The sequence below is a fragment of the Aquarana catesbeiana genome, linkage group LG13 (genome assembly GCF_042186555.1).
Source record: "Aquarana catesbeiana isolate 2022-GZ linkage group LG13, ASM4218655v1, whole genome shotgun sequence".
Lineage (NCBI taxonomy): Eukaryota > Metazoa > Chordata > Amphibia > Anura > Ranidae > Aquarana > Aquarana catesbeiana.
Genome location: NC_133336.1, coordinates 218,629,881 through 218,656,130, shown reverse-complemented (window position 1 = coordinate 218,656,130; position 26,250 = coordinate 218,629,881). Strand labels below are relative to the sequence as shown.

Below are 26,250 nucleotides of genomic sequence, written 5' to 3'. Positions count from 1 at the left end.
CCCATAATACAGGACCTCATACATGACCTCCCGATACATCACCTTCCCATAATACATGACTATCCCATAATACATGACCTTTCCATAATATATGACCTCATACATGACCAACCCATACATCACATTTCCATAATACATGACCTCATACATGACCGTCCCATAATACATGACCTTCTCATACATGACCTTCTCATACATCATCTTCCCATAATATATGAACTTATACATGGCCTTTCCATACCTCACCTTCCCATAATATATGACCTCATACATGACCATCCCATAATACATGACCTTCCCATACATTACCTTCCTATAATACATGATCTTCTCATACATGACCTTCTCATACATCATCTTCCCATAATATATGAACTTATACAAGGCCTTTCCATACCTCATCTTCCCATAATATATGACATAATACATGACCATCCCATAATACATGACCTTCCCATACATCACCTTCCCATAATATATGACCTCATAGATGACATCCCATAATACATGACCTTCTCATACATGACCTTCTCATACATCATCTTCCCATAATATATGACCTCATAATGACCTTTCCATACATCACCTAGCTATAATAAATGACCTTATGATATTCATGACCTTCCCATATATGAGCTTCTCATACATGACCTTACGACATACATGACAGAGAGGTCAGGCGTGGCCATATGCAGGTTCGGTGTCATTTATTGTGATACTTTCCCCCCATCCTCCTTTGTGTCACCATCGGGCAGATTTGTGTTTTTAGGTAACAGGTTCCTTTTTGCAGCAGTGTTGGAAAATGAGGTCATGTCCATTCTCAGCACAGATAGACTCGTCCTCCATGACCGGTACATCCTGCAGAAGAGAGAGAGCCGCTAATGATCCATTTCTTACTATCCATTCCCACATATTCAGCTGCTGAGGAAAGTGCTTTCTGTACACTTTCCAATACGGACTTTTTACATATTTCTGTGTTTCGGTGACAAATGTAATTTATATCACATTTAGGAATGGTCCTGCCCGTTCGCCGAAATCTGAACAAGATGGGCGTTTTCGGCAAATTCGCATGCCGCAGAACGCCCCATAATGCACTGTGAGATCAAAGTGCATTGATGTCTGATGATTGGCCAAAGCATGCACCTGACCTGCATGCTTTGGCCAATCACAGCACGCTCTGCTGTGAGAGCCATGATGGACCAAAGGCAGTGTGCCTTTAGCCAATCATGGTTTAGGGGGCTACAGTAAGTCCACGCCCCACACTATAAAAGGCTGCTTACACGGCGGCTGTATATAGTGTAATGATTGAGAGAACGTTAGCTAGAGGCAGGTTCGTTAGTGGCGTGCAGGCAGTTTAATATATATATACATATACATATATATATATATATATATGTTTTATTTTATTTATTTCAGGTACTTATATAGTGCCATCAATTTACGTGGCGCTTTACACATACATTGTACATTCGCATCAGTCCCTACATATATGTAGTCAGTGTAGTGTACACTAAAGTGCAGTCAGTGTACAGTATATAATATAGTGTATTGTAGTGGTTAAGGGAAACCCTATGACAGAATTAATTTAAAAAAATGCCATGCCCCCCCCCCCAGTCCATACTAGGCTCTTTGGGTCTGGTATAGATTTTAAGGGGAACTCCATGCCAGACCCTTATCCGAGCAAGCAGCCTGGCAGGCCAGGATAGGGGGGGCGAGCGAGAGCCCCCCCTCCTGAACCATACCATGCCACTTGCCCTCAACATGGGAAGGGTGCTTTGGGGTCCCCCCCAAAGCACCTTGTCCCCATGTTGATAGGGACAAGGGCCTCATCCCCACAACCCTTACCCCTACCCCTTCACCAAAAAAAGTGTGAAAAAGTAAAAACTACAATGTCAATCCATCTTCAATCACGACGCCGAGGGACCGAAAAATAGAAAAACAGGAAGCTACGCCTCGATGGGAGGCATCCCACCGACTGCTGTCTTTTCGCTGTAACGTCTGTTATATAGGCAAGGGCGGGGCTACTCGGTGATGTAACCATGTGCCGTCAGATGGGGCAGGGTCATCAGCGTCTGGCCCTGCCCCTGCCTATATAACAGCTGTCACAGCGAAAAGACAGCAGTCGCTGGGACGCCTCCCATGGAGGCGGAGTATTTTCTTTTTTTCTATTTTTCGGGTCTGTCGGACGGCATGATTGACATTTGATCGACATTGTGGGACACTTTTTTTTTCTTTTCTTTTTTAATAAAGGTATTGTCAAAAACTGTCTTTTGTGTTTTTTACTTTTTAATACTTTTTTGGTGAATGGGTAGGGGTATAATGTACCCGATACCCATTCACATGGGGGGGTCGGGATCTGGGGGCCCCCTTATTAAAGGAGGCTTCCAGATTCCAATAAGCCCCCCACCCGCAGACCCCCACAACCACCGGGACCCCAAAGCACCCTCCCCATGTTGAGGGCATATGGCCTGGTATGGTTCAGGAGGGGGGGCCTCGCTTGGATAAGGCCTGGTATAGACTGGAGTGGGGGAACCTACGCCAATTTTTCATGACATCACGCTCATTTCATGACATCACGCTCATTTCATGACATCACACTCATTTCATGACAGCACGCTCATTTCATGACATCACGCTCATTTCATGACATCACGCTCATTTCATGACATCACGCTCATTTCATGACATCACACTCATTTCATGACAGCACGCTCATTTCATGACATCACGCTCATTTCATGACATCACGCTCATTTCATGACTTCACGCTCATTTCATGGAAGATTTGTGCGGATCGGAAGGAAGACAACCTTCTGACAGAAAGTTCTGAAAGCCTATTTGTCAGCCAATAGAAAGCCAGGCTTTGTCTTCAGATTCTGACATGCCAGGTGCAGCTTCACATCAGAACCATACTCAGTCCTAAGACATAAGTTCAGCGTGGTCAGCTCCAGAACTCACAGCATTCAGAGTCCCACTACAAGGCCAGCGCCCCCAGCAGGTAAGTCTCAGACCATTGAGTCTCCATGCTGCAAGCAGGTCTCCTCTCCATAGACACCCAGAAACCAACAACCCACCGCTCTGCTGATAAATTAGGAGGAAGTACCCCCTTAACAATTACCCCCTCCTGACACTGCCCCTGGCTGACTTTACAATTACCCCCTTCCTTACCCTGCCCCAGGCTGACTCTACAATTCCCCCCCCCCTCCTGACCCTGCCCCAGGCTGACTCTACAATTACCCCCTTCCTTACCCTGCTCCAGGCTGACTCTACAATTACCCCCTTCCTTACCCTGCCCCAGGCTGACTCTACAATTACCCCCTTCCTTACCCTGCCCCAGGCTGACTCTACAATTACCCCCCTCCTTACCCTGCCCCAGGCTGACTCTACAATTACCCCCTTCCTTACCCTGCTCCAGGCTGACTCTACAATTACCCCCTTCCTTACCCTGCTCCAGGCTGACTCTACAATTACCCCCTTCCTTACCCTGCTCCAGGCTGACTCTACAATTACCCCTTTCCTTACCCTACTCCAGGCTGACTCTACCCCTCCTGATCCTGCCCCAGGTTGACTCTACAATTACCCCCTTCCTTACCCTGCTCCAGGCTGACTCTACAATTACCCCCTTCCTTACCCTGCCCCAGGCTGACTCTACAATTACCCCCTTCCTTACCCTGCCCCAGGATGACTTTACAATTAGCCCCTTCCTTACCCTGCCCCAGGCTGACTCTACAATTACCCCCTCCTGACACTACCCCTGGCTGACTCTACAATTACCCCCTCCTGATCCTGCCCCAGGCTGACTCTACAATTACCCCTCCCTGATCCTGCCCCAGGCTGACTCTACAATTACCCCCTCCTGACCCTGCCCCTGGCTGACTCTACAATTACCCCCTTCATGACCCTGCCCCAGGCAGACCATGCAATTACCCCCCACCTGACCCTGCCCCAGGCTGACTCTACAATTACCCCTCCTGACCCTGGCCCATGCTGACTCCACAGTCATGCCCATATATGCCCAGTGAAGCCATGGGACTCCCGGGGAAGTCAGTGACCATAGAATGCTATGTCCATATATGGCCAGTGATGTCTTGGGACTCCCGGGGAAGTCAGTGACCATAGAATGTTATGTCCATATATAGCCAGTGATGTCATGGGACTCCCGGGGAAGTCAGTGACCATAGAATGCTATGTCCATATATGGCCAGTGATGTCTTGGGACTCCCGGGGAAGTCAGTGACCATAGAATGCTATGTCCATATATGGCCAGTGATGTCATGGGACTCCCGGGGAAGTCAGTGACCATAGAATGCTATGTCCATATATGGCCAGTGATGTCATAGGACTCCCGGGGAAGTCAGTGACCATAGAATGTTATGTCCATATATAGCCAGTGATGTCATGGGACTCCCGGGGAAGTCAGTGACCATAGAATACTATGTCCATATATGGCCAGTGAAGCCATGGGACTCCCGGGGAAGTCAGTGACCATAGAATGCTATGTCCATATATGGCCAGTGATGTCATGGGACTCCCGGGGAAGTCAGTGACCATAGAATGCTATGTCCATATATGGCCAGTGATGTCATAGGACTCCCGGGGAAGTCAGTGACCATAGAATGCTATGTCCATATATGGCCAGAGATGTCATGGGACTCCCGGGGAAGTCAGTGACCATAGAATGCTATGTCCATATATGGCCAGTGATGTCATGGGACTCCCGGGGAAGTCAGTGACCATAGAATGCTATGTCCATATATGGCCAGAGATGTCATGGGACTCCCGGGGAAGTCAGTGACCATAGAATGTTATGTCCATATATGGCCAGTGAAGCCATGGGACTCCCGGGGAAGTCAGTGACCATAGAATGTTATGTCCATATATGGCCAGTGATGTCATGGGAATCCTGGGTAAGTCAGTAACCATAGAGTGTTATGTCCATATATGTTGAATTCTTGCATGGAGTTCCCCCCTTTAAATCCATATGAGACCTGAAGGTCCCGGTATGAATTATGGGGGAACCCCATGCTATGTTATCTAACTATCTCCAGCTCCTTTGTTTACATGGCCATGTAAGTGAATGGGGTCAGTGACATCACTGGCTGGTAAGGACTCAGTGGTGCCATACCTAACCAACCATGTGCAACGTCTTTCTATTGTGTATAATAGTAGTAATAATATCTTTAGTATACATGACGGTCAGATCCTGCCGAAAGGATAAATGTTTGGCTATTCGTCTGAACACCCAACCAGCAAAGGTTTGGTTTGTGTTCAGGCACAACCATCAGTCATCCCTACTTAGAAGAAGTAGTTTGTATAGCTAGATGCTGCTTGTTTCTTTTGCATTTTGTAGAACATCACACTTTACCAAAAACATTTTTCTAAATAAATATGTATTTAGCAGAAATCCATGCAGACTAATGAGGAGCTCCTGAGTCATTGTGCCGCAATGGTCAGGCTGATGATCTGAACATCTAGAAGACCCCCTGATGTATATAGTAGAGGACTTCTGTCCTATCCCCCCCCCCACATACCCGTGATGGATCAATGAGCATGAAGTTTATGATCTGAACATCTAGAAGACCCCCTGATGTATATAGTAGAGGACTTCTGTCCTATTCCCCCCCCCCCCCCCAATACCCGTGATGGATCAATGAGCATGAAGTTTATGATCTGAACATCTAGAAGACCCCCTGATGTATATAGTAGAGGACTTCTGTCCTATCCCCCCCCCCCCCCCCATACCTGTGATGGATCAATGAGCATGAAGTTTATGATCTAAACATCTAGAAGACCCCCTGATGTATATAGTAGAGGACTTCTGTCCTATCCCCCCCCCCAATACCCGTGATGGATCAATGAGCATGAAGTTTATGATCTGAACATCTAGAAGACCCCCTGATGTATATAGTAGAGGACTTCTGTCCTATCCCCCCCCCCCCCCCCCATACCCGTGATGGATCAATGAGCATGAAGTTTATGATCTGAACATCTAGAAGACCCCCTGATGTATATAGTAGAGGACTTCTGTCCTATCCCCCCCCCCAATACCCGTGATGGATCAATGAGCATGAAGTTTATGATCTGAACATCTAGAAGACCCCCTGATGTATATAGTAGAGGACTTCTGTCCTATCCCCCCCCATACCCGTGATGGATCAATGAGCATGAAGTTTATGATCTGAACATCTAGAAGACCCCCTGATGTATATAGTAGAGGACTTCTGTCCTATTCCCCCCCCCCCCCCCCCATACCCGTGATGGATCAATGAGCATGAAGTTTATGATCTGAACATCTAGAAGACCCCCTGATGTATATAGTAGAGGACTTCTGTCCCATCCCCCCCCCATACCCGTGATGGATCAATGAGCATGAAGTTTATGATCTGAACATCTAGAAGACCCCCTGATGTATATAGTAGAGGACTTCTGTCCTATTCCCCCCCCCCCCCATACCCGTGATGGATCAATGAGCATGAAGTTTATGATCTGAACATCTCGAAGACCCCCTGATGTATATAGTAGAGGACTTCTGTCCTATTCCCCCCCCCCCCATACCCGTGATGGATCAATGAGCATGAAGTTTATGATCTGAACATCTAGAAGACCCCCTGATGTATATAGTAGAGGACTTCTGTCCCATCCCCCCCCATACCCGTGATGGATCAATGAGCATGAAGTTTATGATCTGAACATCTAGAAGACCCCCTGATGTATATAGTAGAGGACTTCTGTCCTATCCCCCCCCCCCCCATACCCGTGATGGATCAATGAGCATGAAGTTTATGATCTGAACATCTAGAAGACCCCCTGATGTATATAGTAGAGGACTTCTGTCCTATCCCCCCCCCCCCATACCCGTGATGGATCAATGAGCATGAAGTTTATGATCTGAACATCTAGAAGACCCCCTGATGTATATAGTAGAGGACTTCTGTCCTATCCCCCCCCCCCCCCATACCCGTGATGGATCAATGAGCATGAAGTTTATGAGCTGATCATCTAGAAGACTTCCTGATGTATATAGTAGAGGACTTCTGTCCTATCCCCCCCTCCATACCCATGATGGATAAATGAGTATGAATTTTATGAGCTGACCATCTAGAAGACCTCCTGATGTATATAGTACAGGACTTCTGTCCTATTCCCCCTTGGTACCTGTGATGGAGCAATGAGCATGAAGTTTATGAATTCTTACAATACTCTATATTATTTTACAATCTCTGGCTTAAGAGGGTTTAAAAAAAGGACTAGAAAAGTACTGGTACATGAAGGGTTCACCTAAAGCAGAGACATTTGAGTTCCTACCAGAAAAGTGAGATTGTCGTTCTTTTGATGCAAATGTTGTGATTGACTTAATAGAGAATTGGTGAACCGATTCCATGAAATTCACACAGACAGACTTTACGAACACGTCTCACGCACAATCTAAAAGTGGCGCATTGTGCAGCAAACTCACGTAGTGGTCCAGAACCTGTATATTAATTTGGAGCACGCTGCTCCACTTTTAGAACGCTTGTGGGACACTTTCACAAATTCTTTCTCTGGACGCCAAAAGAAGGTTGATCCTAATTAGCTCCACTTCTGTAAAATATGAATTGTGGGTATTTTATGTTGAATATGGCGCAGGAGTCCTGTGAAGAAGCAGACCAAATTAAACGACCTGAACTTGGTACACAAGTCACTGTTATGCCCCATACACACGGTCGGATTTTCCGACGGAAAGTGTGTGATAGGACCTTGTTGTCAGAAATTCCGACCGTGTGTAGGCTCCATCACACATTTTCCATCGGATTTTCCGACACACAAAGTTTGAGAGCAGGATATAAAATTTTCCAACAACAAAATCCGTTGTCGGAAATTCCGATCGTGTGTACACAAATCCGACGGACAAAGTGCCACGCATGCTCAGAATAAATAAAGAGATGAAAGCTATTGGCCACTGCCCGTTTATAGTCCTGACGTACGTGTTTTACGTCACCGCGTTTAGAACGATCGGATTTTCCGACAACTTTGTGTGACCGTGTGTAAGCAAGACAAGTTTGAGCCAACATCCGTCGGAAAAAATCCGAGGATTTTGTTGTCGGAATGTCCAAACAAAAGTCCGACCGTATGTACGGGGCATTAGACTCAAACCTGTCGCAGATGTTTGAATTTGGCGCAACACATTATCAAGAGCAATTAATGCCATTAAAGTGGCTCTGCAGCTTTAATGGTTTCCCCCAATGGGCATTCACCTACGCCAATAAAGAACTGCCATGATACAGAGTCAAGTCAGGATCATAGTTCTCCTTATGAACAATCCAATGTCCAGAATATGGAAAACATTATAGCAATACAATGTCATAAAGAGACCAAACGTTGGATTGATGTGCTGGCCCAGCGCATCGGTATGTCTTCTACCTGGACCTATTCTTATTACAATGCAGAGTGCTGCCTTAGGGTTAGTGCATTGGGGTTCAATCCCTAATGAATGGCACACAACACGCAACCCGTGTATATTGTGGCAGCACACACTGTAATGTACGAGTTCCACCAACAATCCTCAATATTCCAAAATGTAGAGATGTGATTCACTGTGTGTGGCACCACATCCAAAAGTATTAGCAAAAAAGGAAAGGAAGAGGATTAATGGCCTTTAAAGGTGCCACTATGGTCCCATATATGTGAGCAATTTCTTTTTTCAAATTGGGACCATAGTGGTACCTTTAAAGTCCATTAATCCAATTTCTTCCCTTTTTTGCAATCCTCAATATTCATCACCTTTATTCTTACCCAGGCCTTTTTTTCTCAGAGAATAGGTGCAGGAACTCCCCCTTTCTGAGTCACCCCTTGTTTCTGCCCCATCCCACCTCTAAACACCATTCCTTGATTCCACCCCCACCCACCTCCAAGCGAGCACCATTCCTTGGTTCTATCCAATACCCACCTCCGAGCACCGTTCCTTGGTTGCACCCCCTACCCACCTCCAAGCAACATTCCTTGGTCCCACCCCCTATCCACCTCCGAGCACCATTCCTTGGCTCCATCCAATACCCACTTCCGAGCACCATTCCTTGGTTCCACCCCCTACCCACCTCCAAGCACCATTCCTTGGTCCCACCCCCTATCCACCTCCGAGCACCAATCCTTGGATCCATCCCTACCTACCTCAGAGCACCGTTCCTTGGTTGCACCCCCTACCCACCTCCAAGCAACATTCCTTGGTCCCACCCCCTATCCACCTCCGAGTACCATTCCTTGGTTCCATCCAATACCCACCTCCAAGCACCATTCCTTGGTTCCACCCCCTACCCACCTCCGAGCACCATTCCTTGGTCCCACCCCCTATCCACCTCTGAGCACCAATCCTTGGTTCCAACCCTACCTACCTCAGAGCACCGTTCCTTGGTTCCACCCCCTACCCACCTCCAAGCACCATTCCTTGGTCCCACTCCCTATCCACCTCCGAGCACCATTACTTGGTTCCATCCGTTACCCAACTCCAAGCACCATTCCTTGGTTCCATCCATTACCCACCTCCAAGCACCATTCCTTGGTTATATCCATTACCCACCTGCAAGCACCATTCCTTGGTTCCACCTCCTACCCACCTCCGAGCACCATTCCTTGGTCCCACCCCCTACCCACCTCCGAGCACCATCCCTTGGTTCCATCCCTACCTACCTATGAGCAACATACCTTGGTTCCACCCCCTACCAACCTCCGAGCACCATTCCTTAGTCCCATCCCCTACCCATCTCCAAGCACCATTCCTTGGTTCCATCCCTACCTACCTTCGAGTACCATTTCTTGGTTCCATTCATTACCCACCTCCGAGCACCATTCCTTGGTTACATCCATTACCCACCTCCGAGCACCATTCCTTGGTTCCACCCCCTACCCACCTCCAAGCACCATTCCTTGGTTCCATCCATTACCCAACTCCAAGCACCATTCCTTGGTTCCATCCATTACCCACCTCCAAGCACCATTCTTTGGTTCCACCCCCTACCAACCTCCGAGCACCATTCCTTAGTCCCATCCCCTACCCATCTCCAAGCACCATTCCTTGGTTCCATCCCTACCTACCTTCGAGTACCATTTCCTGGTTCCATCCATTACCCACCTCCAAGCACCATTCCTTGGTTACATCCATTACCCACCTCCGAGCACCGTTCCTTGGTTCCACCCCACACCCACCTCCAAGCACCATTCCTTGGTCCCACCCCCTATCCACCTCCGAGCACCATTCTTTGGTTCCATGCCTACCTACCTCCGAGCACCGTTCCTTGGTTCCACCCCCTACCCACCTCCAAGCACCATTCCTTGGTCCCACTCCCTATCCACCTCCGAGCACCATTCCTTGGTTCCATCCCTATCTACCCCCGAGCACCATTTCTTGGTTCCATTCATTACCCACCTCCGAGCAACATTCCTTGGTTCCACCCCCAATCCACCTCCGAGCACCATTCCTTGGTTCCATCCCTACCTATCTCCGAGCACCATTCCTTGGTTCCATCCAGTACCCAACTCCAAGCACCATTCCTTGGTTATATCCATTACCCACCTGCAAGCACCATTCCTTGGTTCCACCTCCTACCCACCTCCGAGCACCACTCCTTGGTCCCACCCCCTACCCACCTCCGAGCACCATCCCTTGGTTCCATCCCTACCTACCTATGAGCAACATACCTTGGTTCCACCCCTACCTACCTCTGAGCACCGTTCCTTGGTTCCATCCCTACCTATCTCCGAGCACCATTCCTTGGTTCCATCCATTACCCACCTCCGAGCACCATTCCTTGGTTCCACCCCTACCCACCTCCGACCACCATTCCTTGGTTCCATCCCTACCTATCTCCGAGCACCATTCCTTGGTTCCATCCATTACCCACCTCCGAGCACCATTCCTTGGTTCCACCCCTACCCACCTCCGACCACCATTCCTTGGTTCCATCCCTACCTATCTCCGAGCACCATTCCTTAGTCCCATCCCCTACCCATCTCCAAGCACCATTCCTTGGTTCCATCCCTACCTACCTTCGAGTACCATTTCTTGGTTCCATCCATTACCCACCTCCGAGCACCATTCCTTGGTTACATCCATTACCCACCTCCGAGCACCATTCCTTGGTTCCACCCCCTACCCACCTCCAAGCACCATTCCTTGGTTCCATCCATTACCCAACTCCAAGCACCATTCCTTGGTTCCATCCATTACCCACCTCCAAGCACCATTCTTTGGTTCCACCCCCTACCAACCTCCGAGCACCATTCCTTAGTCCCATCCCCTACCCATCTCCAAGCACCATTCCTTGGTTCCATCGCTACCTACCTTCGAGTACCATTTCCTGGTTCCATCCATTACCCACCTCCGAGCACCATTCCTTGGTTACATCCATTACCCACCTCCGAGCACCATTCCTTGGTTCCACCCCCTACCCACCTCCAGGCACCATTCCTTGGTCCCACCCCCTATCCACCTCCGAGCACCATTCCTTGGTTCCATGCCTACCTACCTCCGAGCACCGTTCCTTGGTTCCACCCCCTACCCACCTCCAAGCACCATTCCTTGGTCCCACTCCCTATCCACCTCCGAGCACCATTCCTTGGTTCCATCCCTATCTACCTCCGAGCACCATTTCTTGGTTCCATTCATTACCCACCTCCGAGCAACATTCCTTGGTTCCACCCCCAACCCACCTCCGAGCACCATTCCTTGGTTCCATTCCTACCTACCTCCGAGCACCATTCCTTGGTTCCATCCAGTACCCAACTCCAAGCACCATTCCTTGGTTATATCCATTACCCACCTGCAAGCACCATGCCTTGGTTCCACCCCCTACCCACCTCCGAGCACCATTCCTTGGTCCCACCCCCTACCCACCTCCGAGCACCATCCCTTGGTTCCATCCCTACCTACCTATGAGCAACATACCTTGGTTCCACCCCTACCTACCTCTGAGCACCGTTCCTTGGTTCCATCCCTACCTATCTCCGAGCACCATTCCTTGGTTCCATCCATTACCCACCTCCGAGCACCATTCCTTGGTTCCACCCCTACCCACCTCCGACCACCATTCCTTGGTTCCATCCCTACCTATCTCCGAGCACCATTCCTTTGTTCCATCCATTACCCACCTCCGAGCACCATTCCTTGGTTCCACCCCTACCCACCTCCGACCACCATTCCTTGGTTCCATCCCTACCTATCTCTGAGCACCATTCCTTGGTCTCACCTCCGAGCACCATTCCTTGGTTCCACCCCTACCCACCTCCCTGTACCATCCTTTTTAGAGAATACAGAACCACGTATCCGTCTGTGATGCTATGGAATTTGTATGGAATTTGGTAATGATAACAAGAAAAGTGGTAAAATAGATCCTCTGCAGTCAGTACCACCCCCCCCCTCCCGCCAGCAACAGTAGATCCCCCTAACAATGGACCACCCGCAACAAAATTTCCCCCTTAGCATCAATAGGCTCCCAGGAGCAACAACAGATCTCCCTCACCAGCACCAATAGACCTCCTCAGCAACAAAACATCCCTCCCTCAACAGTAGATCTCTGCCAGCAATAACTGACCCCACCAGCAAGACCCACTCCTAGAAACAGTAGGTCCCCCACCGCTGGTCACCATTGCACAGACAAATGCTCACCCAGGAGGCTGCTCCAGAAAGACAGGAAGGTGGCGCTGCCCGTCACATGACCCACTTCTGCTGGGTTACATCTCTTTGTGGTAACGCTGAAAACTTGACCCGTTTCCTTGTTTTTCGTCCCCGTCACTTCTATGTCCACCAAGTGCCAGTCAGGGATCCTGCAACCAATCAGATACAATCACCCGAGTTATCCAATGACTGCTAGATTAGGGTGGTGATGGATAAACGTATGGAAAACTCATGGAGGGGGGATTAACTAAAAGTACAGAATCTGGTGCAGCTGTGCATGGCAGCCAATCAGCTACCAACTTCAGCTTCTTCAGTGAAGCTTTGACAATAAAAGCTGGAAGCTGATTGGCTGCCATGCAGAGCTGCCCCAGATTTTACACTCTCCAGTCTTAGATGTCTCTGGAATAATGACGGCTTGTACTAATAATGGAGGATCCCCTCCCCCCGGGACATTGTATTCTGACAGTGGGAGGGGGGTAGAGACTGCTGGGGGGAGATTTCTCTGGAATAATGACGGCTTGTACTAATAATGGAGGATCCCCTCCCCCCCCCCGGGACATTGTATTCTGACAGCGGGAGGGGGGTGGGGGTAGAGACTGCTGGGGGGAGATTTCTCTGGAATAATGACGGCTTGTACTAATAATGGAGGATCCCCTCCCCCCCCGGGACATTGTATTCTGACAGTGGGAGGGGGGCAGAGACTGCTGGGGGGAGATTTCTCTGGAATAATGACGGCTTGTACTAATAATGGAGGATCCCCTCCCCCCCCCGGGACATTGTATTCTGACAGCGGGAGGGGGGTAGAGACTGCTGGGGGGAGATTTCTCTGGAATAATGATGGCTTGTACTAATAATGGAGGATCTCCTCCCCCCACCGGGACATTGTATTCTGACAGTGGGAGGGGGGTAGAGACTGCTGGGGGGAGATTTATCTGGAATAATGACGGCTTGTACTAATAATGGGGGATCCCCTCCCCCCTCCCGGGACATTGTATTCTGACAGTGGGAGGGGGGCAGAGACTGCTGGGGGGAGATTTCTCTGGAATAATGATGGCTTGTACTAATAATGGGGGATCCCCTCCCCCCCCCCCGGGACATTGTATTCTGACAGCGGGAGGGGGGTGGGGCAGAGACTGCTGGGGGGAGATTTCTCTGGAATAATGATGGCTTGTACTAATAATGGAGGATCCCCCTCCCGGGACATTGTATTCTGACAGTGGGAGGGGGGTAGAGACTGCTGGGGGGAGATTTCTCTGGAATAATGATGGCTTGTACTAATAATGGGGGATCCCCCCCCCCCCCCGGGACATTGTATTCTGACAGCGGGAGGGGGGTAGAGACTGCTGGGGGGAGATTTCTCTGGAATAATGATGGCTTGTACTAATAATGGAGGATCCCCTCCCCCCCCCGGGACATTGTATTCTGACAGCAGGAGGGGGGTGGGGGTAGAGACTGCTGGGGGGAGATTTCTCTGGAATAATGACGGCTTGTACTAATAATGGAGGATCCCCTCCCCCCCCCGGGACATTGTATTCTGACAGTGGGAGGGGGGTGGGGGTAGAGACTGCTGGGGGGAGATTTCTCTGGAATAATGACGGCTTGTACTAATAATGGAGGATCCCCTCCCCCCCCCGGGACATTGTATTCTGACAGTGGGAGGGGGGTAGAGACTGCTGGGGGGAGATTTCTCTGGAATAATGATGGCTTGTACTAATAATGGAGGATCCCCTCCCCCCCGGGACATTGTATTCTGACAGCGGGAGGGGGGTGGGGCAGAGACTGCTGGGGGGAGATTTCTCTGGAATAATGATGGCTTGTACTAATAATGGAGGATCCCCTCCCCCCCCCGGGACATTGTATTCTGACAGTGGGAGGGGGGCAGAGACTGCTGGGGGGAGATTTCTCTGGAATAATGATGGCTTGTACTAATAATGGGGGATCCCCCCCCCCCCCCGGGACATTGTATTCTGACAGCGGGAGGGGGGTGGGGGTAGAGACTGCTGGGGGGAGATTTCTCTGGAATAATGATGGCTTGTACTAATAATGGAGGATCCCCCCCCCCCCGGGACATTGTATTCTGACAGTGGGAGGGGGGTAGAGACTGCTGGGGGGAGATTTCTCTGGAATAATGATGGCTTGTACTAATAATGGAGGATCCCCCCCCGGGACATTGTATTCTGACAGTGGGAGGGGGGTGGGGGTAGAGACTGCTGGGGGGAGATTTCTCTGGAATAATGATGGCTTGTACTAATAATGGAGGATCCCCTCCCCCCCCCGGGACATTGTATTCTGACAGCGGGAGGGGGGTAGAGACTGCTGGGGGGAGATTTCTCTGGAATAATGATGGCTTGTACTAATAATGGAGGATCCCCTCCCCCCCCCCCCCCCGGGACATTGTATTCTGACAGTGGGAGGGGGGCAGAGACTGCTGGGGGGAGATTTCTCTGGAATAATGACGGCTTGTACTAATAATGGAGGATCCCCTCCCCCCCCCGGGACATTGTATTCTGACAGTGGGAGGGGGGCAGAGACTGCTGGGGGGAGATTTCTCTGGAATAATGATGGCTTGTACTAATAATGGAGGATCCCCTCCCCCCCGGGACATTGTATTCTGACAGCGGGAGGGGGGTGGGGCAGAGACTGCTGGGGGGAGATTTCTCTGGAATAATGATGGCTTGTACTAATAATGGAGGATCCCCCCCCCGGGACATTGTATTCTGACAGCGGGAGGGGGGTGGGGCAGAGACTGCTGGGGGGAGATTTCTCTGGAATAATGATGGCTTGTACTAATAATGGAGGATCCCCTCCCCCCCCCGGGACATTGTAATCTGACAGCGGGAGGGGGGTAGAGACTGCTGGGGGGAGATTTCTCTGGAATAATGATGGCTTGTACTAATAATGGAGGATCCCCCCCGGGACATTGTATTCTGACAGTGGGAGGGGGGTAGAGACTGCTGGGGGGAGATTTCTCTGGAATAATGATGGCTTGTACTAATAATGGAGGATCCCCCCCCGGGACATTGTATTCTGACAGTGGGAGGGGGGTAGAGACTGCTGGGGGGAGATTTCTCTGGAATAATGATGGCTTGTACTAATAATGGAGGATCCCCTCCCCCCCCCGGGACATTGTATTCTGACAGCAGGAGGGGGGTGGGGGTAGAGACTGCTGGGGGGAGATTTCTCTGGAATAATGATGGCTTGTACTAATAATGGAGGATCCCCTCCCCCCCCCGGGACATTGTATTCTGACAGTGGGAGGGGGGTAGAGACTGCTGGGGGGAGATTTCTCTGGAATAATGACGGCTTGTACTAATAATGGAGGATCCCCCCCCCCCCCGGGACATTGTATTCTGACAGTGGGAGGGGGGTAGTGACTGCTGGGGGGAGATTTCTCTGGAATAATGACGGCTTGTACTAATAATGGAGGATCCCCTCCCCCCCCCGGGACATTGTATTCTGACAGTGGGAGGGGGGTAGAGACTGCTGGGGGGAGATTTCTCTGGAATAATGACGGCTTGTACTAATAATGGAGGATCCCCCCCCCCCCCCGGGACATTGTATTCTGACAGCGGGAGGGGGGTAGAGACTGCTGGGGGGAGATTTCTCTGGAATAATGACGGCTTGTACTAATAATGGGGGATCCCCTCCCCCCCGGGACATTGTATTCTGACAGCGGGAGGGGGGTAGAGACTGCTGGGGGGAGATTTCTCTGGAATAATGACGGCTTGTACTAATAATGGAGGATCCCCCCCCGGGACATTGTATTCTGACAGTGGGAGGGGGGTAGAGACTGCTGGGGGGAGATTTCTCTGGAATAATGATGGCTTGTACTAATAATGGAGGATCCCCTCCCCCCCCCGGGACATTGTATTCTGACAGTGGGAGGGGGGTAGAGACTGCTGGGGGGAGATTTCTCTGGAATAATGATTGCTTGTACTAATAATGGAGGATCCCCTCCCCCCCCCGGGACATTGTATTCTGACAGTGGGAGGGGGGCAGAGACTGCTGGGGGGAGATTTCTCTGGAATAATGATGGCTTGTACTAATAATGGGGGATCCCCTCCCCCCCCCCGGGACATTGTATTCTGACAGCGGGAGGGGGGTGGGGCAGAGACTGCTGGGGGGAGATTTCTCTGGAATAATGATGGCTTGTACTAATAATGGAGGATCCCCCCCCCCGGGACATTGTATTCTGACAGTGGGAGGGGGGCAGAGACTGCTGGGGGGAGATTTCTCTGGAATAATGACGGCTTGTACTAATAATGGAGGATCCCCTCCCCCCCCCCAGGACATTGTATTCTGACAGCGGGAGGGGGGTAGAGACTGCTGGGGGGAGATTTCTCTGGAATAATGACGGCTTGTACTAATAATGGAGGATCCCCTCCCCCCCCCGGGACATTGTATTCTGACAGTGGGAGGGGGGTGGGGGTAGAGACTGCTGGGGGGAGATTTCTCTGGAATAATGATGGCTTGTACTAATAATGGAGGATCCCCCCCCCCCGGGACATTGTATTCTGACAGTGGGAGGGGGGTAGAGACTGCTGGGGGGAGATTTCTCTGGAATAATGACGGCTTGTACTAATAATGGAGGATCCCCTCCCCCCCCGGGACATTGTATTCTGACAGCGGGAGGGGGGTAGAGACTGCTGGGGGGAGATTTCTCTGGAATAATGACGGCTTGTACTAATAATGGAGGATCCCCTCCCCCCCCCGGGACATTGTATTCTGACAGTGGGAGGGGGGTGGGGGTAGAGACTGCTGGGGGGAGATTTCTCTGGAATAATGATGGCTTGTACTAATAATGGAGGATCCCCCCCCCCCGGGACATTGTATTCTGACAGCGGGAGGGGGGTGGGGGTAGAGACTGCTGGGGGGAGATTTCTCTGGAATAATGATGGCTTGTACTAATAATGGAGGATCCCCTCCCCCCCCCCCCCCCGGGACATTGTATTCTGACAGTGGGAGGGGGGCAGAGACTGCTGGGGGGAGATTTCTCTGGAATAATGACGGCTTGTACTAATAATGGAGGATCCCCCCCCCCCGGGACATTGTATTCTGACAGCGGGAGGGGGGTAGAGACTGCTGGGGGGAGATTTCTCTGGAATAATGATGGCTTGTACTAATAATGGAGGATCCCCCCCGGGACATTGTATTCTGACAGCGGGAGGGGGGTAGAGACTGCTGGGGGGAGATTTCTCTGGAATAATGACGGCTTGTACTAATAATGGAGGATCCCCCCCCCCCCCCCCCCCCCCGGGACATTGTATTCTGACAGCGGGAGGGGGGTGGGGGTAGAGACTGCTGGGGGGAGATTTCTCTGGAATAATGACGGCTTGTACTAATAATGGAGGATCCCCTCCCCCCCCCCGGGACATTGTATTCTGACAGCGGGAGGGGGGTAGAGACTGCTGGGGGGAGATTTCTCTGGAATAATGATGGCTTGTACTAATAATGGAGGATCCCCCCCGGGACATTGTATTCTGACAGTGGGAGGGGGGTAGAGACTGCTGGGGGGAGATTTCTCTGGAATAATGATTTCAGGGACAGAGCAAGTGACAACAGTCTAGAAATACAAACAGGTGACACATCCTGGTTGCTTTCTTTCCATACTGGATCCATCCAGACAGGCCACTCATCCCCACCCTACACCATCTTTTCCCAATGGATAGAGGAAGAATTAGAAGCTCAGATTTTCATCCTTGTCTCTCCAATGAAGAGATTTCCTGTCACTTTTCCTCATGAGAAAACTCCCAGGAAAGGAACCCAACAAGGACCTGGCAGAGATGCCACCCCTTCCATCTCCAACCAAAATAGAGAATTCCATTGGCCCAAATTCCTCCATGGAGCTCCTCACCTGGGATCAGCCACCAGAACGCCGATCACACCATCAAATCCTAGCGTGTGGGCAGCCATGCATGCAGCGGCCATTGTGTTGACATTATTGGGGGCCACGGGGCACAAGCCACGCACTGGACCCTCATATAGAATCGTCCGACCATCAACAGCTCGATTCTTCTGTGCTAGCTCACCCTTCAGCTGAAGACTATCCGGGTGTTTGGTCATGGTGATCCTCAGACCCTACAAGAAAGAAGAACACTGGAGAATTGTCTGCATTCTATGAACTATGATGTCATGGATCGGCCATGTCTGTCCTACACCCCTCAATTCCATTTTGGAAACATCCACACTTATGTTCTCTGATGTGGTGATCAATCTGTGACCAATCAGTGAGCTCTGCAGGGGCCGATCCGGGGGGGGCAATGGGCAATTGCCCCCTCCGAGAATGTGGGTCATTGAGTGGGCGGGCAGGCGTCGCTGTGGGTGAGAGAGCCGGCGGGCGGCTCCGCGGCTGAAAGCACGGGTGGCTCCGGTGGGGAGAGACAGCGGGCGGCCCCGGTGGGGAGAGACAGTGGGCAGCACTGTTGGTGAGCAGCTGTGCGGCTCGGTGACAGCGTGAGCGGCTGCTGTCCAATCAGGGAGCCGGCGGGCGGAGGAGCAGAGAGATAACACCATCTCTCACCGCCCAGCGCCCGCCCTGCATCCCTGCAGTTCCACCCTCACTGCGTGTGCAGTGTGCAGGCAGCTGTGGTAGCAGAGAGATTACATCATCTCTCTGCTGCTTGACTGGGACACAGCAAGAGAAGATTATCTGCAACGTGTGGCATGGGACGTGGCAAATGACAACTTGCAACGTGTGGCATGGGACGTGGCAAGTAACAATCCGCAACGTGTGGCATGGGACATGGCAAGTGACAATCTGCAACGTGTGGCATGGGACGTGGCAAGTGACAATCTGCAACGTGTGGCATGGGACGTGGCAAGTAACAATCCGCAACGTGTGGCATGGGACGTGGCAAGTAACAATCCACAATGTGTGGCATGGGACGTGGCAAGTGACAATCTGCAACGTGTGGCATGGGACGTGGCAAGTGACAATCTGCAACATGTGGCATGGGACGTGGCAAGTAACAATCCGCAATGTGTGGCATGGGACATGGCAAGTAACAATCCGCAATGTGTGGCATGGGATGTGGCAAGTGACAATCTGCAACGTGTGGCATGGGACATGGCAAGTGACAATCTGCAACGTGTGGCATAGGACGTGGCAAGTAACAATCCGCAACGTGTGGCATGGGATGTGGCAAGTGACAATCTGCAACATGTGGCATGGGAGGTGGCAAGTGACAATCTGCAACGTGTGGCATGGGACGTGGCAAGTAACAATCCGCAACATGTGGCATGGGAGGTGGCAAGTGACAATCTGCAACGTGTGGCATGGGACGTGGCAAGTAACAATCCGCAACATGTGGCATGGGACGTGGCAAGTGACAATCTGCAACATGTGGCATGGGACGTGGCAAGTGACAATCTGCAATGTGTGGCATGGGACGTGGCGAGTGACAATCTGCAATGTGTGGCATGGGACGTGGCGAGTGACAATCTGCAATGTGTGGCATGGGACGTGGCGAGTGACAATCTGCAACATGTGGCATGGGACGTGGCAAGTGACAATCTGCAACATGTGGCATGGGACGTGGCAAGTGACAATCCGCAACGTGTGGCATGGGACGTGGCAAGTAACAATCTGCAACGTGTGGCATGGGACGTGGAAGGTGACAATCTGCAACGTGTGGCATGGGACATGGCAAGTGACAATCTGCAACTTGTGGCATGGGACATGGCAAGTGACAATCTGCAACGTGTGGCATGGGAGGTGGCAAGTAACAATCCGCAACGTGTGGCATGGGAGGTGGCAAGTGACAATCTGCATCTGGTGACAGGCGATGTGGCAAGTGACAATCTGCATCTAGTGACAGGCGACATGACAAGTGCAATAAATCACCGGGACCAGATGGCTTGCACCCGAGGGTACTTAGGGAACTCAGTCAGGTGATTGCCAGACCGTTGTTCCTAATTTTTACAGACAGTCTACTGACTGGAATGGTACCAGCTGATTGGAGAAAAGCCAATGTAGCACCAATATTTAAAAAGGGCCCAAAAAACATCCCTGGGAATTACAGACCAGTCAGCCTAACATCAATAGTATGTAAACTCTTGGAGGGGATGATAAGGGACTATATACAAGATTTTAGTAATAAGAATGATATCATTAGCAGTAATCAGCATGGATTCATGAAGAATCGTTCTTGCCAAACCAATCTATTAACCTTCTATGAGGAGGTGAGTTGCCATCTAGATAAAGGAAGGCCCGTAGACGTGGTGTATCTGGATTCTACAAAAGCATTTGACACAGTTCCCCATAAACGTTTACTGTACAAAATAAGGTGCGTTGGCATGGACCATAGGGTGAGTACATGGATTGAAAACTGGCTACAAGGGCGAGTTCAGAGGGTGGTGATAAATGGGGAGTACTCAGAATGGTCAGGGGTGGGTAGTGGGGTTCCCCAGGGTTCTGTGCTGGGACCAATCTTATTTAATTTGTTCATAAACGATCTGGAGGATGGGATAAACAGTTCAATCTCTGTATTTGCAGACGATACTAAGCTAAGCAGGGCAATAACTTCTCCGCAGGATGTGGAAACCTTGCAAAAAGACCTGAACAAATGAATGGGGGAGGGGCAACTACATGGCAAATGAGGTTCAATGTAGAAAAATGTAAAATAATGCATTTGGGTGGTAAAAATCTGAATGCAATCTATAGACTGGGGGGAGAACCTCTGGGGGATCTAGGATGGAAAAGGACCTGGGGGTCCTAGTAGATGATAGGCTCAGCAATGACATGCAATGCCAAGCTGCTGCTAATAAAGCAAACAGAATATTGGCATTAAAAAGGGATCAACTCCAGAGATAAAACGATAATTCTCCCGCTCTACAAGACTCTGGTCCGGCCGCACCTGGAGTATGCTGTCCAGTTCTGGGCACCAGTCCTCAGGAAGGATGTACTGGAAATGGAGCGAGTACAAAGAAGGGCAACAAAGCTAATAAAGGGTCTGGAGGATCTTAGTTATGAGGAAAGGTTGTGAGCTCTGAACTTATTCTCTCTGGAGAAGAGACGCTTGAGAGGGGATATGATTTCATTATATAAATACCGGACTGGTGACCCCACAATATATAAATACCGGACTCGTGACCCCACAATATATAAATACTGGACTGGTGACCCCACAATATACAAATACCGGACTGGTGACCCCACAATATAGAAATACCAGACTGGTGACCCCACAATATACAAATACCGGACTGGTGACCCCACAATTTACAAATACCGGACTGGTGACCCCACAATATATAAATACCAGACTGGTGACCCCACAATATATAAATACCAGACTGGTGACCCCACAATATACAAATACCGGACTGGTGACCCCACAATATACAAATACCGGACTGGTGACCCCACAATATATAAATACCGGACTGGTGACCCCACAATATATAAATACCAGACTGGTGACTCCACAATATACAAATACCGGACTGGTGACCCCACAATGTATAAATACCGGACTGGTGACCCCACAATATACAAATACCGGACTGGTGACCCCACAATATATAAATACCGGACTGGTGACCCCACAATATACAAATACCGGACTGGTGACCCCACAATATATAAATACCGGACTGGTGACCCCACAATATATAAATACCGGACTGGTGACCCCACAATATATAAATACTGGACTGGTGACCCCACAATATATAAATACCGGACTGGTGACCCCACAATATATAAATACCGGACTGGTGACCCCACAATATACAAATACCGGACTGGTGACCACACAATAGGGATAAAACTTTTTCACAGAAGAGAGTTTAATAAGACTCGTGGCCACTTATTACAATTAGAAGAAAAGAGGTTTAACCTTAAACTACGTAGAGGGTTCTTTACTGTAAGAGTGGCAAGGATGTGGAATTCCCTTCCACAGGGGGTGGTCTCAGCGGGGAGCATTGATAGCTTCAAGAAACCTACTATGTAACTATGTAAGTGGCAATCCGCAACGTGTGGCAGGTGACGGTGGCAAGTGACACGCTCAGGGGTCCCACTGATTCTGCATTATGGTGAGTTGAACTATTTCTTTTTTATAACAATGTAATAATAGTAATCATGGTGCCGGGATGATTGAAGCGCTAACACCAGCCATTTCCCCATTAAATTTACCCCAAACAAAAGTATTTTCTGGCAGTGCCCCTCCCGAGACTAGGCTCTGGATCTGCCCCTGGAGCTCTGTGACCAATCAGTGAGCTCTGTGATCAATCAATGACCTCTGTGACCAATCAGGGAGCCCTGTGATCAATAAGTGAGCTCTGTGACCAATCGGTGAACTCTGTGACCAGTGAGCTCTGTGACCAATCGGTGAGCTATGTGACCAGTGAGCTCTGTGACCAATCGGTGAGCTATGTGACCAGTGAGCTCTGTGACCAATCGGTGAGCTATGTGACCAGTGAGCTCTGTGACCAATCGGTGAGCTATGTGACCAATAGGTGAGCTCAGTGGGTGAAGCCACTATTTCTGTTACAATTCATAAATGTATTCTCTTCCCCTTCCCCCGCATGTATTTTTTAGGGATTTATTGAAACAAGAGGAGTGCAGAAAAAAAGGAACATAATAAAATGTAAAGAGACCACGAGAACGTGTCCGGTGTGTTAGGGCCGGATTTCTTTCTTATCGTCTAAAAAATTCAAATCACCAAAAAAAGACAACAAATGGTTTGATGTGATCGGAAATTTAGACCATGTGGGATCGTGATCGGTGATTGAGACCACGTCAGATTGTGATCGGTGATTGAGACCACGTCAGATTGTGATCGGTGATTGAGACCACGTCAGATTGTGATCGGTGATTGAGACCATGTGGGATCGTGATTGGTGATTGAAACCTGGTGAGACCGTGATCAGTGATTGAGACCGCATGAGATTGTGATCGGTGATTGAGACCATGTGGGATCGTGACTGAAACCACGTGAGACCGTGATCAGTGATTGAGACCACGTGAGATTGTGATCGGTGATTGAGACCACGTGAGATTGTGATCGGTGATTGAGACCACGTGAGATTGTGATCGGTGATTGAGACCATGTGGGATCGTGATTGAAACCACGTGAGACCGTGATCAGTGATTGAGACCACGTGAGATTGTGATCGGTGATTGAGACCACGTCAGATTGTGAACGGTGATTGAGACCACGTCAGATTGTGATCGGTGATTGAGACCATGTGGGATCGTGATTGGTGATTGAAACCTGGTGAGACCGTGATCAGTGATTGAGACCGCATGAGATTGTGATCGGTGATTGAGACCATGTGGGATCGTGATTGAAACCACGTGAGACCGTGATCAGTGATTGAGACCACGTGAGATTGTGATCGGTGATTGAGACCATGTGGGATCGTGATTGGTGATTGAAACCACGTGAGACCGTGATCAGTGATTGAGACCGCATGAGATTGTGATCGGTAATTGAGACCATGTGGGATCGTGATTGGTGATTGAAACCACGTGAGACCGTGATCAGTGATTGAGACCATGTGAGATTGTGATCGGTGATTGAGACCACGTGAGATTGTGATCGGTGATTGAGTCCATGTGGGATAGTGATTGGTGATTGAGAGACCAGGTGAGATCGTGATTAGTGATTGAGACCATGTGGGATAGTGATTGGTGATTGAGAGACCAGGTGAGATCGTGATTAGTGATTGAGACCACGTGAGATTTTGATTGGTGATTGAGACCACACAAGATTGTGATCTGTGATTGAGACCACGTGAGAACTTGATTGGCAATTCAGACCACATAATGATGGAGAAAACAAAACCAAAAATAATTTGAAAATGTATAACAAAAAAAAAAGATTTGTGACTTTTCTGTGCTTTTAACCTTAGGTCTCGATTTTCCTCTAGCTGGGATTTTGTCTTCCTATTGGATGGAAGGGGGAAGGACTGGCACCCCTGTCAGGCTTCTTCTCTTCCTGTCTGGTTGTCCTAAGGACGGGAAGTGCTGAGACGTCTCTCTAACGGGCCTGGAGAGCAGTAAACCCTGACTGGGGTTCTAGCCCTTCCCCTGTTGGGTGTGGTTACCTGAATGCCAATAGTCTTATTGTACTGTCCAAGCTGCCATTATTGTAGGATGAGCACTCAGATCCGCCCTTTGCTGCTTGGTGATGGTTGCAATAGGCAGCTCCATTCTTTGGCTGCCCAACGTACCACAATCCACCATTATGTGCACATGCAGGACTGTGGCAGCACTTGCACTTTGGACGCAATGTGCTGCGACACGAGGGCGCCGAGAACATGCATTAAAGTAAATGACACACAAAAGCATGTTACTGCACCAGGGTGTGAAGGGGCCAAAAAAACTCCAAAAATAGCAAAATACAGAAATAAAAACTGAAAAAACATGAAGAACACAAAGCCGACATTTACCAAATATTCTTACTGCTTTATAAATAAGTCCATAAAAATGCCTAAAACCACCCAAAACCACCACCATTCTCCATTCCACCTACAGGCAACATTTTACAGATAAGCTAGTTTGGTGGAAATGGGACCATGCCCACTTATAGGCCTCCAGGAGGTTCAGGACCTCCAAACCTTGAAATACATCGAACATTTGGAGTTTAAATATTTCTCACTTTGATGAAGTTTTAGACAAGAGTTTAGACAGATTCCCACCAGGAAATAGGCCCAGTATGGTAGGAGAGGGTCAGCTATCTTGATTCCTGGGGGAGTTGGAGCTGTATGACATATGGCGAATATGCCACCCGCAAAAAAGACAATACTCATGTTCTTCAAGAATAGATATGGCTCTAGGTAATAGGGAGTCATCGGTAAGCAGTATAGAATATGGTCCAAGAGGAGTCTCGGACCACTCCCCGCTGGTGTTGACAAAAAAATACAGGGGATAAAGCCCATTCTAGAGAATGGAGGATTAGTCCCTATTGGCTGGAATTGTTTGGCAACCGTGGAGATATGGTGACTAGATTGAACGAATTTGTGCAGATCAATGCAGGTACGGCATCAGCCGGAGTGGTCTGGGACGCCCTGAAGGCCTATCTTAGAGGTCTCTTGATCCAACAAGTGGCAAGAACAAAGGGGAAATCTAGAGAGTGGGAAAGAGACATTAGGGACGAGATGATGCGGGCAGAGAGGCGAAATGTTGAAGACCCAACTCCAGATAGGCAAAGAGAATGGCTAGATAAGCAACAAGTCTATAAAATGGCCACTACAAGGAGGATGGAGAACAGACGTATATTTCAGAGGCAGAGCCATTTTGGAGAAGGGGAGAGAGTGGGCCGTATGCTGTCCCTCTTGATTAAATCTAATACTCCCCCCTCTTCTGTTTCAGCAATTAGGACATCAAATGGGGAGATATCCACCGATGCGATAGAGATAATGCATACATTCAGTGAATACTACACACATTTGTATAAATCCAATAGAGGATATGAGAGTGAAAGAATGGATGGTTTCCTTCAATGAATACCAATTCTGACCTTGTCAGAGCGGATAGAATGGACATAGAGGCACCGGTGACCCTAGAGGAGTTAAAGCGAGCAGTGGCTGGGATTTCCAGCCAAAAATCACCAGGCCCGGACAGGCTCCCAGTAGAAATAAACAAACGATACGGGAAG

General features: G+C 49.6%; 1 protein-coding gene across 5 annotated transcripts in view; it reads right to left on the bottom strand.

Moving 5' to 3' along the window:
- Positions 1–692: 692 nt before the first annotated feature.
- The window catches only part of ASPDH (aspartate dehydrogenase domain containing), a 42,511-nt gene continuing 16,953 nt past the window's right edge, over positions 693–26,250 (bottom strand). For all 5 annotated transcript variants that reach the window (XM_073608855.1, XM_073608854.1, XM_073608851.1 and 2 more), the window contains 3 exons: positions 18,501–18,724; positions 12,638–12,795; positions 693–858 (listed from right to left, as the gene is read on the bottom strand). In XM_073608855.1, the coding sequence (XP_073464956.1) occupies positions 821–858; positions 12,638–12,795; positions 18,501–18,724 (420 nt within the window). In that variant the 3' untranslated portion in view covers positions 693–820. The remainder of the gene's footprint in view (positions 859–12,637; positions 12,796–18,500; positions 18,725–26,250) is intronic.